Source organism: Calidris pugnax, unplaced genomic scaffold (genome assembly GCF_001431845.1).
Source record: "Calidris pugnax isolate Ruff unplaced genomic scaffold, ASM143184v1 scaffold70, whole genome shotgun sequence".
Taxonomy (NCBI): Eukaryota; Metazoa; Chordata; class Aves; order Charadriiformes; family Scolopacidae; genus Calidris; species Calidris pugnax.
In genome coordinates, this window is record NW_015090862.1 from 14455262 (window position 1) to 14473754 (window position 18493).

At 54.0% G+C, this 18493-nt stretch overlaps 1 protein-coding gene across 1 annotated transcript in view; it reads right to left on the reverse strand.

Moving 5' to 3' along the window:
- Positions 1 to 954: 954 nt before the first annotated feature.
- Positions 955 to 18493, reverse strand: part of RGMA (repulsive guidance molecule family member a) — an 18797-nt gene continuing 1258 nt past the window's right edge. The window contains exons 2-3 of the mRNA XM_014944749.1: positions 6577 to 7088; positions 955 to 4117 (exon numbers count right to left, since the gene is read on the reverse strand). Coding sequence (XP_014800235.1) covers positions 3416 to 4117; positions 6577 to 7088 — 1214 coding nt within the window. The 3' untranslated portion in view covers positions 955 to 3415. The remainder of the gene's footprint in view (positions 4118 to 6576; positions 7089 to 18493) is intronic.

The window sequence follows — 18493 nt, forward strand, 5'->3', positions numbered from 1 at the left end:
CTCAGCACTTTCTCCCACCAGGAGATGCAGGTGTGCTCTTGCTGTGCTAGGCTGAAGAGCAGGGGACCATGGGTGATGTCTTGGCAGGGCAGTGGGCGAGGGAGACCCCTGTCCCCCTACACTCTGGACATTTTTTATATGACTTGGCAGATTCAGCTAAAGCTGAACTCCTGAGAGCTGGTACAAGTGGTGGCAGAGGGAGTGGGTTTGACTCTGACAGCTGCCATTTCTTCAGGGCTCTGGAGGAGAGGGCAGGTGGGGCCTCAGATCTCTGGCACTTGGTATCTTTGCATGGATTTGCCCAAATAATGTGTGTTTTCAGCTGGTGCAGGTGTCCCACCTAGCCTCAGTGTCCCTCCGGCCCCAGCTGCAGGGGCAAGGAGTCCTTCAGCTTTTCAAAAAAAGGAAAATGAATAATAATAATAATAATAATAATGATAAATTGCAGTTTTGGTTTCTCTCGTTAGAGGGCGATAAGAGACCTGACGGGGGCCAGGAGCCATGCCCAAGAGAGGGGACATCTTCAGGACCACATCCCAGCTGTGGGGGTGAGCAGGGGAAGGGTGATGGTACCTGCTTGGACTCCATGGCTTCGTGTCTCCTATCCCAGCAAGGCTCAGCTCCAATAGCTTATTATCTATATTTTTCTCTCCCCACCCCCTCTTTAATTTTCTCGTTTGGCTGTAGAAATTAAACCCCAGAGATTCTCAGCAGCATTTAGGAGAGCTGTCAAAGGGTCCCCGGGTTCCAGAGGGAAGAAAAGCTGCTCCGTGAATGGGGCAGCATCCAGAGCAGCCAACAGCGATTCTCAGCAGTGTTTAGGACAGCTCTCAAAGGGTCCCCAGGTTCCAGAGGGAAGAAGAGCTGCTCCGTGAATGCAGGAATGGGGCAGCATCCAGAGCAGCCAACAGCACCATCCAACACACCAGGAAAAAACTCAGACCCACTCATTTGTTGTCAAAAAACCTCAAACTTTACTTGTGTTTCTCTCAATAAATAATTTACAGTATATACACGCGGTGACACTCCCGTGGGTCTCAACTCAGGGAGGAGGTGGAAGGGTGGGGGGGCCTTCTCATAATGCCCCCACCCCTTCCTTTGCTTATGTATTTCTTTTATTTCCAAGTATCGGGTCTTTCTTGGCCACACTTCACCTTTAACCAGAACTGGGTCAAACACAACCAAAATAAAGTGCTTCACTGTTTGCTTCTAAAATAGGGATACCCCAACCGCCACCGTGACAGAGGGCCACCACTGGAGTGCTCACCTGGACATGCCGAAATCAAATAGACTTTTTTTCCTGGGCTGGAAATCACCCCTAAACCACAGCTCATCGTGCCGTAGGGCGATTGCTGCATAGGAAAGGGAAGTCTTAAGGTAAGTGTTGACTTGTTGGCACGCTGGGGCTTGGCCAGCTAAGACTGCTTTCTAGAAGCTCTGTGCCTTCAGAGGGATGCTTTGCAGCCGCTGTTAATTTATGGGGGAACAGAGCAAGGGAAAAAAAAAAGTTTCCTCTTACCCAGTGACAAATTTTGACTTTTAATTTCTAGGGAAGACTAAAACTTAGTTCGTTCTTGAACAAAAAGTCCAAACCAGCCTGGCTGAGCAATTAGTGCATTGGGAAACTGAGAACTGCCCTGTGCTGCAGTCCAGTGGCTGCTCTCCTCGGCGCCTCCGAACTGCGATATCCTTATTTCAAAATCTCCCTAAACAGAATACCTGGGGCACCAGCAAACAAAGCAAGGAGCAAAGTAGTAAACACATCTTTTTGTTTCTTGTCTTTCCTTAAACATTTAAAAACCAATTACATCTCTTCATCTGTACAGTCACACGAGATCAATGCCAGGGCTCTATATATTAAAGAGACAATATAAATTACATCCATTGACACAATTTTGCATTTCTCTGCTGCTTTACAAATGGAGCTCTAGAGCTGTTAGGACACAATGAATAGTCACGTTGAGTATTTACACCGGGCTGCCTCTTGGCACCAGTTCAGACTGCCCAACGTAGCCTGTTCCCACCTTTTTTGGTGCTAGCTTGTCTCATCACGCCCAGAGACCTCCTCTGAGAGCAGGAGGTGCCCCCAAGAGTGACACGTGTTTTGGGGCTGGTTTCTGGGAACGTCCCCCCAAGGAAAGGAGGGGAAACTCATCGAGAGGTCTCCAAGATGCAGACCTAAAGGTGGTCTTGCTGTTTGCTCAGTGGGCGATGAGGTGAACCACAGAGGAACATGGAGAGGAGATGGGCAGCACTACATGGTGGGGGAAGGAGTGTTGATGGTTTCAAGGCAGGGAACAGACATTTGGGGGCAGTCAGGGTAGGGGGGGGGGTCCTCTGCTGCATCCCGTCTTCTGGCTGGATTTCTGACATTTCCCCATTTCCGATACAAGCCCAGAAGGGCTTAAGGTGCAACTGGTCTGCAATGGGGTTGCAAGTCATGGCCCCAGGACGGGGAGCAGAGCAGAGACCTAGCAGCAAACAATCAGAGCATGATGGTCCTGCTCCATCCCAGGGCCCGGCCGAGCCGCGAGCAGGTGAGGAGGGAGGTGTGGATGGGGTCTCCCACTGAGCAGCCTCCCCGCTGCCAGATTTAGGGGACTGGGCAGCAAATGGGGCAAGGAACTCATCCAACGCTGGGCAGAAGTTACAGAAATCGCTCAAATACTGGCCAGGTTTCTCCCGTTGCCATCAAGAGTCCTCGGTGGGTCCAGGCAGGGACAAGGGAGCCAGGAATAAAACTACTGAGTGAAGCAGACGAATGAACTGGCTAAAACAGGAGATGCCCTCTGAACCACAGCAAACCCAAGCCGAAGCTTGAGGATCATGTTCCTCTTCCACCCAGAAGATGCCTGGCACTGGCGGGTGGGCAAGTGTGGGACACTTCCCCACCATTCTGGCCCCTTGCACCACTTTCTGCAACAACAGGGCTGCGGGGAGAGCAGGATGTTCCCAAAAAGCAGAGCCCAGCCCCGTTGTGCTGGCCAGGCTCAGCCCCATCTCGCTGCTCTGAGCCCTCCTCGCAGGCTCTGCTCTCCAAAGACAAAGCCACGGTCACACAGGCCAATGTCACAGTCACTACATGCATTTTCCGGACCTGGGGAGCGCTACGAGGAGATGGGGGTTCCTTAGCACCCACTCTACTGGGAGGAGGAGGATGACGAGAGGGGGAGGCGAGGAAGGTCCAGACAATGCACAGTCCAGCAAAAACTCCTGACCGGTCCCATTGGCAGCACATTCCTTCCAGGCAAGAGCTGGAAAGGTGGAGGACCTGGTGCTGAAGAGAGGGGTTGAGATTTGAGGACAACCCGTGGGGCTCTGATAGCCAGCCTCCCGTTGTCCAGCGCTGCCATCTCATCCCTGGTCCCCTCCTGCTCCTCTTTCCTTGCTCTCCACAGTGGGAAGGAGCAAACCTCTATAACAAGCCCAACCAACACTGACTCAAACACAGCAGTGCTACCCAGAGGGCGGGGGAGGTCCCCGAGGGAGCCGTGTTGCCCGGGGCCAGGTCCCGTGTCCTTTCATAGAGGTGCAGCTTGTCTTTGTTGGAGTGAAGCATCTTCACGTCCTCAAAGGCGTAGTAAGCAGCCAGCATGAAGTTGACATCCCCTGTGGTGAGGAGGTCAAAGACGCAGGACTGGAAGTAGAGGTCCTCCACGGGCAGCTTTTCCCTGCACTTGGCCGTGGCTGTTTCATACGTGAAGGCCTGGGGGGGAGCTGAGAGGCTGGGCCCCTTCCTACGAGCACGGCCCTCTGTGGCCTGAGCCGAGCGGATGGTCTGGAAGTCAATCTGTTGGTTGAGAGGACAACCGCGGAGGCACAGGTAGAGGCCCTGACTGTCCCGGTCCTCCACGGCGTTGACCACCTCCTCCGGCATCCGCACAGCAAAGGTGAGGTACCGGCCCACTTGCCTCACCACAATGGTGGTGCCAATGTACTTTGCCTGGATCTCGATGTGTTGGCCTGACACCTTCTCGGTGATCTTCAGGCTGTTGGCTCCATGCTTGTCCCCACCATTCTTGGAGCCGTCGGCAAAGGCAGCAGGGAGCTCGTCCATCTCTGCCTGGTACACTTTCTGGTCCACACACTCCTGGAAGCTCTTGAAGATGATGGTGAGCTGCAGGGGAGGAAAGAAAGGAACAGGGTTAGAACCAGCAATGACCACCTGAGAGGACACAGCCACCACCAGGAGCAGTGTAGGAGGTGGAGGAGCCGTCTCTTCAGCCCAGCCGGGAGTGTGGCCTTCGGCTCGTGAGCAGGTGCTTCTTTCTAAGAAGTTGCCCCAACTTTTAGGCACCCAGACATGGACATCCTGCTTCAGCACAGGGATGAGGATACCATGTACAGAGTGAAGACCTCCACACTGGACTGAACATATCACGTGGATCTGCACTGTTATCTCCAGGCCCAACACAGGAGCTCCCTTGTAGCTGGAGCTGGTTGGAATATCACTGCTCACAGGCTTGTGGTGGCATGCCTGTGCATGCAGCACTGTCTTGCCTCCAGGGCCTGGCAGGTGGCAAAGGGGGATGAGTCCTGACTCTCCTACAGAAGGTGGAGCTTCTCCTCTGGCTCCCACGGCATTTACATCCCTAAGGCTGGACTTCTTCCTTTCCCTGGCCACTTGCAGACCAACAGAATCTTCTCCACTGTTCTAGGAGTGATATGGGAGTAGACTGAGCCCAACACAGCTCCTCACCCTTGGCTGGGCTCAAACATGGGTCCCTTGCTGAAGAAAGTGCTCACAGTGCTTGCTCTTCCCTTACTGACCTGGCTTTGCAAGGAAGGCTTGATGAGGAGGAAGAGTTTGCATGGGAGGAAGAGCAACTTGCTCTTCTTCCCATGCAAACTATGCTTCCTCTTTCACCTCTTGCAGACTTGCTCTTCCTCTTGCACCTCCTTCCATGAAGGGGCAGATCGAGACCTGAGCAGAGCAGGGCAGGGGTGGAGAAGAGACGGCTCCAGCAGCTCCAGGGCAGATAAGCCCGAGGGCTGAGTATGAAGGGAAAAACTAAGGCTCTCCGAGGACTCGGCTGAGCACAGTGGTGGCTCCCAACACCTCTGTTCCCAGTGGTGTTGGTGAGGAGTCCAGAGCTGCCCAGAGCCCTGGCCACGTCCCTCTCTCCCACTCACTCCTCCACCGAGTGCCCACGTGCTCCCAGCCTCACGGCAGCCCTGCTATCCCCTCCTCAGTCACATCATGAGGGACCACCATGCCCTGGGTTTCAGGCTGCACTGCCCCTAAAATGGACCTCCTTCTACCTCTTCTGGGTCCAGCCCCACCTCTGGCTAGAAGAAGAAGGGTAGACCAGGAAAATGCAAAAACACAAAGAAAGAGCCCCATAGACCGAGAGGCTCTCATCCTTTCCAACAGCACATGGTCCTCTAGCAGTGACCCAGTAATGCTTCCACAGCTCACGCAGCAGATCTCATGACTAATCCCTCCTCACCACAAGCCTGTGATGCAGATAACGGGTGAAAAGGCTCAATTAAGATGGTGATCCTGGGATCCAACTGAGTAATTCCAGGTCCCTGGGGTCCTTAAGGACCATTTTTTTCAAGCCAGACTTCCCCGCAAGCTTCAGCAGGTTTTGATGTCTTTTGGTAGGTAAGGAGTTGAGAGCATCATTAAGTATCTTTAAGAAGGTTTAGTAGGGCCAAGTCAAAACCAAAATTCCAGCTCCAGCTCAGCTAGAAAGGTCACATCCAAAGCTGAGAAACAGTCCCTGTCCTACATGTGCTTCTCTCCCCACACACAGGGAGAAGCAGATCTCCCAGACATGGCGGGACAGGGTATCTTCCAAAAGTAAGAGGCTGCCTCCAGATGAGCCTCCCCTTTTTTGGCACAAAAAGTGGCCTGGTAGCTTTAGAGCTTGTGCACCACGGAGCAACGTGACAGTTCATCAGCTCCAGGTCTCTCCTGAAGCTGAGGCCATGTCACACAAGTCCTGCTGCACCATGGCAGCACACTTTCACTTGGGTTTTCTCAGTGTTTGCCCGTACCTTTGGGATGTTTATTTAGGCTGCCAAAGCACCACCACAAAAAGACTGTGCCCCACAAAATGCCTTGACTCAGCTGCAAACCACAGAGACAATTACGAGCCTGAGCAGAGGGGAAAGCAGTGTGAGGAGCTCAGCTCCCTCCAGGCTGTTCCCTGCAAGCTGGAGCCTCCTTGGAGGGCAGTCCTGGGTCTACTTGGACCTCAGGTGTCTCCTGAAAGGGGCCACCATTATTCCTGGTCTGACTATTCACAGAAACCTGGAGTCCCCCAAGTGGAAGCTCTCTTAATTTGCCATCCCCAACTCTGGCCATGATTGCCCTCTGACCTGCAGCATCCTAACCACGATGGGACTGGATGTGCTCAGGAAGAAACCACAGGCCATATAAGTGACAGAGGGGACAGAGGAAGGATGGGTGTCTGATACTTAGGGCCAAACACTCAAATTCAGAGGAGCGCCCACACAGCCTTACCCTCCCTGAGGAGATGTGCAAATGGTGGAGGAGAGAGATGGTGGGATGAAAGGCTGTCCAGGAGCACCTCTACCCTTGCCCACGGAAACCTGCCCAAGGCTCACCTTGCTGGTGGCGGTGGCCGTGGAGCCAGGCAGCACCGGCGTGTTGGTGACCTGGACGTTCAGGTAGTTATTGTCTATGAGCGGCCAAGCCCCTTGCACCTTGCAGGTTTGGAAAGTGTCTGTGAAAGTCCTGAGGTGGGGGTCCCCGAAGAGCCCGCAGTGGGTATAGTTGGGGGCGGCCGAGTGTTTGTGAAAGCTCTTCTCGTAGTGGCAGATTTCGGGGCTGTCGGAGCGCTCCTGGCTGTCCCCGGGGGGCAATGTCCGGAGGCGGGGCTGGGACGTGGGGCCATCCTTGGAGCAGTTGTGTTGTTCCATGAGATCGTCTATGCCATGCACGGCGGAGTGGTAGGCCAGGTCCCCCCTGCAGGTGCGGGCAGTGCGGCGGGTGCAGTGAGCGTAGGCGCGCAGCGCCGTGCAGAATTCGGGTGCCTCCTCCGTCCCCAGGTGGTGGGAGCCCGACGTGGCCGCCCAGAACTCAGAGTTGCACTTGAGGATCTTGCATGGAGATGTCACTGCAGGAGGGGAGGAAAACACAAGGTGGTCAACGCTCGCACGCCTACGTGAGGGTCACCCAACTCTACCTCCAGCTCTACCACCAGCAAGAGGTTGGTGTCCTCCTCCTGCAGCCCAAACTCATGACACTGGCTCTACCGCGTGACCGGGCCTTGCTCACCAGACGTGACCCTCTCACATGACCCTAACTCTCATGCATCAAAGCCAAAGAAACCAACAGGATCTGCCCCAATTTAAGCCACGAAAGGAAAGAGCATCCAGCCTTTAGAGTAATGCTCCCGGGGGAAAACCAGGGTGTGGAAGAATGGGACATATTCATCAGCAGGGATGAGGGAGGATCATTAATGTGGGGGGATAATGTGGCTGTTTTAATGCCTTTTTAGGGTTCGACAATCAAAGGTCTGTGCTACATGAATTGCTGTGTCCACACCGAGCTCTATCAGCGCAAAAATCTGCCTGCCTTCCTCTTCCTCCTCCATGGACATGGGGAAACCCAGCCCTGGCACAAGCAGGGCCAGACACATGCCCCAGACACATTAGAGATTAGAGCAGGAACCATGCGGTGACCAACCCTGCAGCAGATCCACTGGCCACCCCACCATCCCCACGGCTGCAGCGTGTCCCCAGAAAGAAGCAGGAACCAAAAAACCTCTTTCTTGCCTTGTCCTGTGCCTCTGCCCAGCCCTGGGAGCCCGTTCCCAGCCGAGGGAACGCTGAGAGAGAACAAGAGGTGGAGGAGAAAAACCGGTGCGGCCGGGTGCGGGGATGCCAGCCGAGCCCCCGCCTCCCCCTCGCGTTGCCCACGCGGAGGCGAAGCCCAAGGCAGCAGAGCTTTCCCTGGGCTCAGCCAGCAAGGAAAATTCAGATCCTGCCTTTTTTTTCCTCCCCCCAGTGTCTGCTTCCCTGGAGCAGCTGTGAAAGCAGCTGTGCGAAAAGCACACGGCCATGACTGGACGTGGCACAGACACTGCTCTGCCCGTGCCAGCTTGGATTCCTGCTGGGTGAGCCCCGGGCCCACACCACCTAAAATTCATGGTGTCTTCCTTCCTCTCCTCTTAATCAACCCCCTCGGTGGGCTTGGAGACAGGAGGGACTCAGGTACAAAGGGATGAGAAGAAAAGCCCCACCATCTCCAGATGCTTATGTGGTGCCTCTCACAGGCGCACGCGTATATTCCCGTCCCGGGGTTTGTTTAGAAGGAGGCTGGCAAGGCATCTCTGCCAAAACCATTTCAGATTTGTTTAAAAAGAAAGTTACAAAACCCAGTATTGTTTCAGGGAAAACAGTGTGTTTTAGTTTTAAACATCGCAGTGCTGGAAACCTAAACATAGCCGGTGCTGGAAAATCAGAAAGGGAGACCAAGGCTATAAAACACTAAGCAGCCCAGCTTTAAGAAACAAGCCTGTCTCCTCTCCCGTTCCAAGAAGAGTGAAGTGCAAATAGGAAACGGTGACAGGTTCCTCACAGTTTTAAAATTCATGTTTTATAAACTCAGATGCTAGCAACAGCAGCGAGAACCCAGGAGCTGTTTTGCCTTGGCAGCATCCCATCCCATCCCAACCTGCAAGAACTGTGGAAAGCCCTTAACCCATCACTGACCAGAAGTGACCCGAAAACAAGCTTTTGACCTGGGACGTGGGTTCATGATTCAAGTCTTCAACTTTCAAAACATTTCTTATTTCACGTCCCTTTCTTTTCCTCATGTCCCTTTCTTTTCCACCCCAGTTGTGTGGTTTTCCACCAAAGAGACTTTGCTCATCACGGCTTCCCATCACGGCCCTGCTTTGCTGGGAGTTTTTTTTTCCTGGATGAGAAACACGATGCAAATGCCTCCCTGTTCCCAGCACGCAGAAAAACCCAGCTCCCCAACGGGAAGCTGTAGGTTCAAACATGGCTGTTGCAATGGTGCCCCAGCTCTGAGGGAAGGAGTAAGGGATGGCATTTCATGCAGGAGATGGCACACGGCAGCGCAGTCAGAGCGGCAGGAGCAAGCCAGTTTGCTGGCACAGGGCGAGCAAGCAGGCATATTTTGGGGCAAGATGCTCGCGGTGCAGGTTTATCAGGGTGGAAAATAAGGGAAGAAGCACCTCACTCCCTCTGATGAGAGGCTTTGCAGAACCCCAGGATGCTCCCAGTGGAAGGCAGGAGTCAAAAAACCACGCAGGAGCGTGACCAGCACCACCTTTGTCAATTATCCCAAACAATTGTGGCACCAGGCAATTAAAATCATTGCTCTCCTAGTAGTTATGCTAATATACAGCTTGAGGATGCCTTGAGGTCGCATGCGGCCTGTCACTGCAGACAGACTTGCCACCACAGCCCCAGGAAGTGCTGGAGGACACATCCCTGGACATGTGGGACCCATGCACCCTGTGGCTTCACTGGGATGCAGGGTGCAGAGCATCCCTGGGTCCAGCAAGCGGCCTGCAGAGCCCAGGCTGCTCCAGCCTTCAACTGCTTTGTAGATGGTTATTTCTTTTTAGCAGGAATAAAGCCCAAGCCTGTTGCTCTTTAAGGATGTGCTTCGTTTGATGAGGAGATGCAGGCGTGAGCCGTCACAGCCTACAGCCGGGGTGGGCTGCTCCAAAACAGCCCCCCCATCCTCAGTGCCAAACACATCCCCGTGTGAGCATCCCTCACCGCTGCACCGTCCCAGGGTCACACATGGCTTTAGAAGGTACTGAGTTAAAAAACAAACAAAAAAAACCACCCAAACCCCACAACAAAAGCATGGGCAGGGAAGCCCATCTCCTTCCTCCCTGGGCCTGAAGGGGGAGCGTTCTTCTTTAAGATGTTATCGCTGGGGTTTTGGCGCCCGTCCCTTTTGCGCTGTTTCACTCAGGGCCCCATATAAGGCCAGATATTTCCAAAGCCAGGTGCCGAGAGGCAGTGGGTCCCTCCCCGGCCGCTCACGCCTGGGCTGTCCCAGAGATGCTTCTCCAACCACACCACCAGTGGGTCACTGGATCTGGCAAAGCCCTGGCACTACTGGGGAGGGACCACGGCTGATAAAGGCCATGGAGAAGAGCAGGCGTGACCTTCTCCCCGTCCAACAAGCAGGCCTTGCCTTGTCCCCTCTGGCAGCGGCTTTGGCACAGCGGTGCAGGCTCATTTGTACCCGGGCCAAGAAACGATGTTTATTCAATTTCGCATAATCTATTTTCCATCGACTCACAATGGATCTGTTTTTCAACCACAGATGACTTAGCACGGAAACAAACCCCTCTCAGGCAGGAACCTGGCTCTCCTGGGATCCATGAGACACCCCCGGAGGGTCTGGGTGATGCCACCACCCTTCCCCACGGCAAAGGGTCCTCCATCCCCAGGATGGGTGACTTCAATCCCTGCTAGTCCAGCCACCCCCCCAACTTCCCCATCATCTTCTCTTTTCAAAGGCTTAGTGCCACTCAAACGAGACACAAAATCTTAAAACCAACAGTTTTGTAAACTTTAAAGCCAGAAGAAATTACGAAATCACCTGGACCAAGCCAGCCCCCCCGTGCGCAGCCTGGTGCCCCGTGTTTGTTCAGGTATCCCTCCCATGAGGACTTTTGCTGTCTGCACAGCCTGAAAAGCCACCCCCCTCCTTCACGGGCCGCCGTTTCAGGAGTTTATCACCTTTACAAAACCGTGGGTCTTGGTTCTAAGTGGATTTTATCTGACTTCATTGTAAGGACATAAAAAGAGCCAGCGATTTTCTCCAAAGCAGTAAAAGGTCCGTTAGTAACCAGTATGTTTCCCACAAAGATATTTACACACTGCAATCAAGTCACTTGTCAATCCTGGAGATAAGCTAAACGGTTTGCACTTTTAAGTTCTCCCTGGAAGGTGTTTGCCCAGCCCTACCATCAGACCTCCCTCCGGCAGCCTTGTTTCCTGCAAAAACCTGCCACCCTAACAGGTGATACCATGCAGGACGCACGCTCCCCGCTCTCCCAAGGTCACCCCTTTCGCCGGGGTGTCACGTCGTGGATGGCACCAAGATGTGTGCTTTGGCACGACCATTTCCAGAGCTCCCAGTTTGCAAAGCACCGGTCCTCCATCCCACAAGCATCCCGTGGTCTACCTGCCCCAGTGAGCCCCCAGCATGGTCGGAAACCTGGGGTATCTTCTGGCCCGGGTCCCACCACTCTGCCCCCATCATTGGTACATTATATTACATGCTGCTAAATCAAGTGTTCCAACATTATTATCACACGCACGCATCTCACTTCAACAGCCTTTTAATTACCAGTGCCCCCTATTTTCCCTTCAGCTGGTGTCTGGTTACCCAGATCTCATTTACCCAAATCATGTTTTTTCAGAAAACTAGCACAAAATTGACAATTTGTTTGTTCTCCTGGAATTTCTCCAGCAAAGACAATGACTGGAAATTAATTTCAGAAAGCAAAAGCCAATTCCTTTAAGAGTCTTGGGCGCACGTTAACCAGACCTGCTAATTTTAAAGCGCTCACTGCTCAGAGATGTTGTTTAATATCCTCTCGGTTACTAACGGGCTGGAAAGTATTTCATCACCCACATGTGATGCAAATACATCATCCCGCGTCTTTCCAAATATATGGATTGAAGTGTAGATGTGCAAGCCTCACACATTCAGTAAAAGGCTTTTTCGGAGAACACAGTAAAACGTAATTACCTTTGGCCTCAGATCTGAGCACCTTGACTTAGGCTCCTAAACACATATTTATTTAAGTAATCTAAATAAACATATTTATGCTGACACCTCAATAGGAAAGGCACGATTCTTGGAGGTGCTAAATACCAGTAACATCTACCAGCCTCAAGGAGATGTGTGCTGCTCAGCTCTCGGGTGGACAGTGATCACCACCAGCACCAGAATGACCCCAAGAGAGTTAAAAACCCCACATTGCTCCTCAAAAACCTGCTTGTCGGGATCCCTTCCAGCAAGATTTCCAGAGTCCGAAGCAAAACCAGAGGAGATGAAAGACATCAAGCCCTTTGCATCCAGCCACTCACACTGTCCGTGTCCCAGTGGGGAAGTCTACGCGAGCCACCCCACCTGCTGATCATGCTGGACCCACGTCTTGGTCCTGGGGTCCTTGGCATGGGCTGAGGGGCCGACACACATCAACCGGTGCCTTGTCACGCCATGGAGAGAAAGGAGCCCATCGGTGCTGTCTACAGCCCTGATGGATGGGGTGTCGTGGGCAGGGGCAGCTCTCCCGAGCCCCAAAGGGCACCGTGGGGAGAAGAAGACCCAAGGGCCACCTGACCCAAGCTTGGTGAAAGGATTTGTGCGGGATGGCAGCGCCGGCCTCTTCCAGCGACCTCCTTTGAACTGTTAATCAAGCACAATCTTGCAGAATAATAGCCTGGTTATTATTGCCTTGTTTGCATAACAAAGAGGCCCAATAAAACTGATTTGACTGTGCTCAGAGGGGGTGTGAAAGATCAGCCCTGAGAAAAGAGCTGCAGGAATGCAGCAAACTGCTCCAAAGCCTCAACCCAGGAAGAAAGACAATGCAATTTGCCATCAAGAAAAGCCCAATAGACCAATAAATTACCCATGTGCAAAGGGATTAGCTCAGGTTTCAGTTGCACTGAAGTGGGGGGAGGAGGACCAGGAGGAGGGAACTGAAGGAGAAAAATAAACCTGACTCTCTTAAAGCGCTGGAGCCCCTGTTTTGCAAGGGCGTGCAGGGGGAGGTTGGCTCGGAGGGGCCACCTTCCACGCTGGGGCCTGGATTTTGTGTTCTCTTCCACTGGCAAAAGCAGCAGATGCATTAAATCCACGCAAAGGACCGTGCTGCTAGAGTGACTCTAGATGTAGCTGAGAGCACACCTCAATCCATGCAGCTTCTTTTAACCCAGTCTTTGTCTTGCTCAAGAGGATGCTGGGGAAAGGCTTCTTCCAGGTTCTTTTAAGTCAAACGAGGGACACAGAAGGAGTTTTATCCTTTCAACCTGTGTCAATCACTAAAGGATCTGGAGGACCTGCCAGGGCCGACTCCCTCTTGTCCTCAGCATCGAGTTCATGGCCCCCCACCTCTCCTCTCCTGGCCTTGAGGAGACACAGGGCAAGCACAGGCAGGAAAAAAGCAGAGTCAGTGTCTTCACCGGCACGAACCGTTGGATGCTGCCGAAGGAGCCCTTGATCGTTCCTGTCACTTAGTCAGCTCTTTTGGCTCCGAGAGTCAGCTTACCACTGACCCAGCATGCTTAGCGGGGGCAAATGTGTCTCTCCCCAGCCCCCCCAGGTCAGCATCACTCCTCCACGCTCACCTCGGCATCCCCATGCAGGGAGAAAGGTAAGCAGAGACCATCGGAGAGGGCATCAACCACGGAGGTTGATGAACCAGGGCCATGAGTGGCTGATGCTGCTCTGATGAAAACCACCAGCAAATCTTGGGAAGTGCGGGAGGCACGGTGGGTCGAAAGGAGGAACCAGCATTTACAGCCAAAGCAGTAACAGAATTGCAGACTTTGCTCTTCTAACTTCATCCTAAGCTTCAGCATTGCCTTTGCCACAACCGTTGAGGTCCCACCAGCTCGGAGGAAGCGGCGCCGGTGGATGGTTTGGGAGGATGCAGCTTTTGCTCCATGGGCGTGCATTGCGAGCTGGTGGATGGAGAACGAGGAGGGTGGGAGGGAAGTGATCTCCTCTTGATTCTCCATCTGCAGAAGGGTGCTAATGAAGCTGGATCCCTGCCATGGTGTGCCGCGGGGCTGGAAAGCGGTGCTGGAGCTGCACACCTGGGCTTTCCCAGCTGGGGAGCGCCCTGCTGCTTTCACCAAGACTTCTCAAGAGCTGGTAAATCTCCTTGAAGGGAGTGGTCCGTTTTACAGATGAGGACACAGAAGAAGTGAAGGGTTTCACCCAAGTCAAACCCAGTGGCGAGAGAGGTGGATTCACTCTCTCACCCCCTGCATGAAGCATCACCCTCAGCTTCCTCCCCCCGGCCAACACCACCCGCCATGTCCCCATCCCTCTGAAGCGGCGGTACCCAGAGAAGGCCACCTCTGGCAGCCACCCCCATCACTGAGTGTTTCAGGTTTCCAGCAGACATCACCCTTCCCCACGCCGAAGCTGTTTTCCCAGGGTGCCTTTGAAGGCACGGCTGCCACCCACCAGCGCCCGGGGGCCCCCCAGGTGTGGCAGCGGGTCCCTCGCCCTCCTCCCCCTCGCCCGGGCAGCGGCGGAGCTGGCAGGGAAACGCTTTCTGCTCACAGGTGTGGATTCCCTCTAGGAATAATCATCCCCACCGTGCTCTTGTGAAATTTCAACCCTTCAAACGCAGAGGTAAATGAGACACGAAACGAGGAGATGGAGAAAAGCCCGGAGCACATAAATCTGGATGAGGCAAATTTATACAATTAAACGCCTGCCAAAAAAAATTGCGGCATCTCAAATCAGAGGCGTTGGTTTGGGCGCAGGGCGTGGGGTGGCAGCTGCCCGGCTGGCAGGCATCGCAGCACCACGAGCCCCCCGAAAACCCACACGGGCACCCAACTCATGCTGGGACCACACGAGGATGTGGTGGATCCCCTCCTGAGAGCTGGGCTCCCACCCGGCACCAGACTCACTCCCCACCTCTCACGTCCCATGGAAGCCACAATAGCTGTTCCTCCTTCACAGCCGCAGACCTTCAGAGGTTTATTCATTTTTGAATGCACCTGGATTGCTCCCCCCGGCCCTGAGCTCAAGGTTTTAAGAGAAAAAGCAACTTTCTAACCAGACCTGACCCCCCCAGTCCTGCTGCTCTGTGCCCTCCCATCCCCAGCACAGTGATGCTCTCAGAAACAGGCCCTGGGTGATCTCACATCACTGTGGGCTGGCAAAGCCCAGAGCCAAGATCTGTCCCTAAAACATGTCCTGCCACATGTCCTTGTCATCTCAGCAAGGGCCGTCTGGAGTCTGTCACGCGGCAAGAAAAAAAAGAGGTAGCTTGTCCAAAACCCCAAATGCCATAGATCATTATTAGGGCTTTGGGGACCAGAGTCAACAGCTGTCCAGGAAGGAGAGGAAACCGAGGGAGGAGAAAATACTTTGGACTCCAGTGAAGCTTGCTCTCTGCCTGACCCATAAAACCCCTGTACGTGCAAGGATAGACCTGCTTGCTGGGAATTAAATGGCCAAACTCCCCAGGAGGCTCAGGCAGAGGAAAGTGGGACTCGACACCCTTCTGGTGCTCCACACCCTGAAGGACTTAGTGTTCTCCCCATCTGCAGGGACACCAGCCTCGGGCTGCCCCGCACACCACAGCCAGGGCCGTTAGACAGAGCGGCTCAGTCTGCGCCTACGAGGGCTGCGTGTGTGTAGGAGCCAGCTTGTTCTCCGCAGCAAGAGCCCGATGACTTCATCCAGGGGATGGCATCTGGTTTTGCAGTTGGCCATAATTCAATTCTCCCCCTTGCTGCAGGAATTTCAGCTGGTGAAGCAGTGATTTACTCAGCCGGGGCTGCACTTGAGTGCAAAGCAATCTCGAGGCTACAATCGAACGCCCTGTTATTTTGAGAGCTCACGGACAAGGGAATAAATATCCTCTTCTTTTCATCCCAGTAGCTGCCAAGTGCAGGGTACAAAGCTTTTTGAAGGCATTTAGGGGCTCTCTTCTTACAAGTGCGTTCCGGGTGCCGTGCACGGCCAGGCAGGGCCCTGCCTGCACAGATCGCTCCTCATCTGCAGCATCAAGACAGGATTTGCCAGGACAGCCAGAAAAAAGGCCAAAGCATCCCCTCACCTGCCCCACCACAGCCGTACCTCTGAGCATCCCCCATCCCCCCCAAAACCCCTTCCCCATCACCCCAGCACACATCACTCCTGCCTTGCAGCAGCTCCAGGTTCACCCCAGCCCTTTTCAAACCTCCAGGGACCCTAATGCTCTGTTTTGTTTCTTTTAAGTCCTGAGCTCCCACACTCCTCCTTATTCCAAGTTTGGTGTCTTCTCCAATGGGCAAAGCAAATCAAACCTGATCAAACCCATCCAGACGGACAAAAACCCCTCATCTTTGACCTTCTTTGCTGTCCTGCTAACGCTCATCCCCCTTGGGAGCTGTAGGTCTTGGCTGGGGGGGTGTCTCCCAAAGGATTGATGGGCTGAGGACGTGCTCGCTTGGGCCATGCACTGCCCTGCCAGAGCCTAGGGTTGCTTTATGGGATGTGCCCACCAGGGAGCCAGAAGAGAGACCACAAAACTCATTGTGACTGGGCCCCGATCCAGCGCCGCAGCCCAGTGCTCCGGGGACAGCAGGTTGGTGCAGAGATGGAGCAGAGCCCCCAGGATAGGAAGTTTTCCTGGGCACAATCTGACTCGGCACGGCCGCTCGGGCCACGAAGAAGGCAACCTCAGCTGCTGCCACGATAAACCCAAAGCACCTCTAAGCATCCCCCCCGTTCCCAGTAACCAAGGGCTGGGAATTTCAGGATTTTCTGTGGGAGAAAGCACCACATCCACCCCCTCTGCCTTAAAAACAAGGCGCCTCCTTCCAGCCCCACACCGAGCCGTGCTGGCAATGGCAGAGAACTCCCCGTTCCAAGTAGGAGAGCGGCTCCGAGCGAGCAACAAAACAGGGAAGCCAAAATATTTCCAGGTTTACGTTTGAAATCCCTCCCTTCTTCTCTGCCCCGACAACATCCCGCACAGGCGCGCTGCTCCCCTTGCCCCCACCCCAGCTCCCCGTTCACAGCGCTGGGGAGGTGGTGTTTTAACAGCCCCTGAGCCCCCCCAAACTTCTCAATTTCGGCTTAACGCTGCCATCACGTCCCTCCCTGCCGCTGAGACAAAAGCCATTTATCAACCCACCCAACACACCTCCAGTGGGGACGGATCCTTATCTGGAACCAACTGCATCGCTCAGATGGACCAAAGGCCTGAAAATCCCCTTTTCGGGGGTTTTTTTGGGGGAGCGTATTACAGCCGAAATGGGAAAGCTGAAGACAAACTGGGAAAGGCAAAGCAAACGGGAGTGTGAGGGAGGGAGCAAAGCCTGACATCTGGGGGAAAACACCCCGGGCCAGATTTTGAAAGTACAAGAGGGTACAGGATTTCCAAGAAAACTTGGCACAGCTTGTACCAGGAGGCACAGGCGGGGGTCAGCTACGCACCCCGGGGAAAATCGGGGTCCCAGCAGGGAAGGGAGAGCACCCACGAGCATCTGACGCTGGGGACAAAGAGGACTTCTGCCAGGAAAAGTGTCAACAGTGGCCTGCTCTGCCCAAACCTCCTTCCCCACGCTCAGAGGTCACCCTGACCCACGGCTGGTGGAGGGGGGGACATGACCCACGGCGGTGCTCCCCAGCCCAAGGGTGCTGGATGGTGGGGGCCGCCCAGGAGGCAGTGGGGTGAAGCCAGAGAGCTGCCTAAGAGGGAATCCAACCCGGGGTGTGCGAGGAGGAATAGGGGGGAAGGTGGGAAGGGGGGTGGTTAAGCAAATAAATAAATAGGGCAGGACTCGGCCAGGCACTGATCTGACACGCTGAGCACCCGCTTGGGCAGCCTCCAGCGGCCCCGCTCAGCCGGGGCTCCCAGGAGGGGGTGCGAAGCTTCCTCGGGGCTGGGAACCCACAAAATCCCAGGAAGCAGAGGGGGGAAAAAGAGAAAAGAGGCGAGGATCTTCCAGGGAATAAATTCCCCCCTCCTCCCCTTTTTTTTTTTTTTTCTTTTTTTCTTCCTACCTTCCCACCCCAAAAAATATCTTTCAACGCGAGCCCCCGGCGCGCTCCCAGCCCTGCGCAATGGGGAGCCCCGTCTCCGCCTGCGCCCCGCTCCCGCGGGCTCCGGATCGCCTCGTTCTGCCAGTTCTTTGCACCTTATTTGACTGCTGAAGGGAAGAAATCAAACAAAAGCAACCAGCCAGATCTCCTATCAAGTTCTTTCTTGCACCGTAAATCTCAACCCGCCTTCCACAACGCTTTGCAACTCAAAAATGCTCCCGAAAAAGGATGTTAGGCAACGCGCGGCGGGAGCAGCTCCAGAGTTTGCCCCCCCCCAAAAAAACACCAAAAAGGATAAAAAGATTAAAGAAAAAAAAAAAGGTTCAACTTCCACCCTGCTGGGAAGTCCCCTGGGAGAAAAGTGGGGTCCAGAGGGACACCTCAGCTCTAAGGGCAGCGTGGAGAAGGCTCCCTTTCCTGCCATAGGGCTAAAAGGGCAAAGGGGGGGGAGGGAGGGCATAAAGCAAGTTATTTATTTATTTACTGCATGTGTGTGCAAGACTGCTTCACCTACGGTTATGCAAAAGAAAGGCAGGGGCGATTTAAAAATTAATACATTGGCAAAAAAAACCCAACACCAAACAATAAAAGGCAAGTTTTACTAAAGTAAAAAGATAAACGGGGAGATTTAAGCGTTAGGGGGTTTCTTTCCCCCTTTCTGCTTTCTCTCCTCTTCCCCCCCACCTCCCCAACCTCCCCTTGCAAATGAAAAAAAAAAAAAAAAGGAGG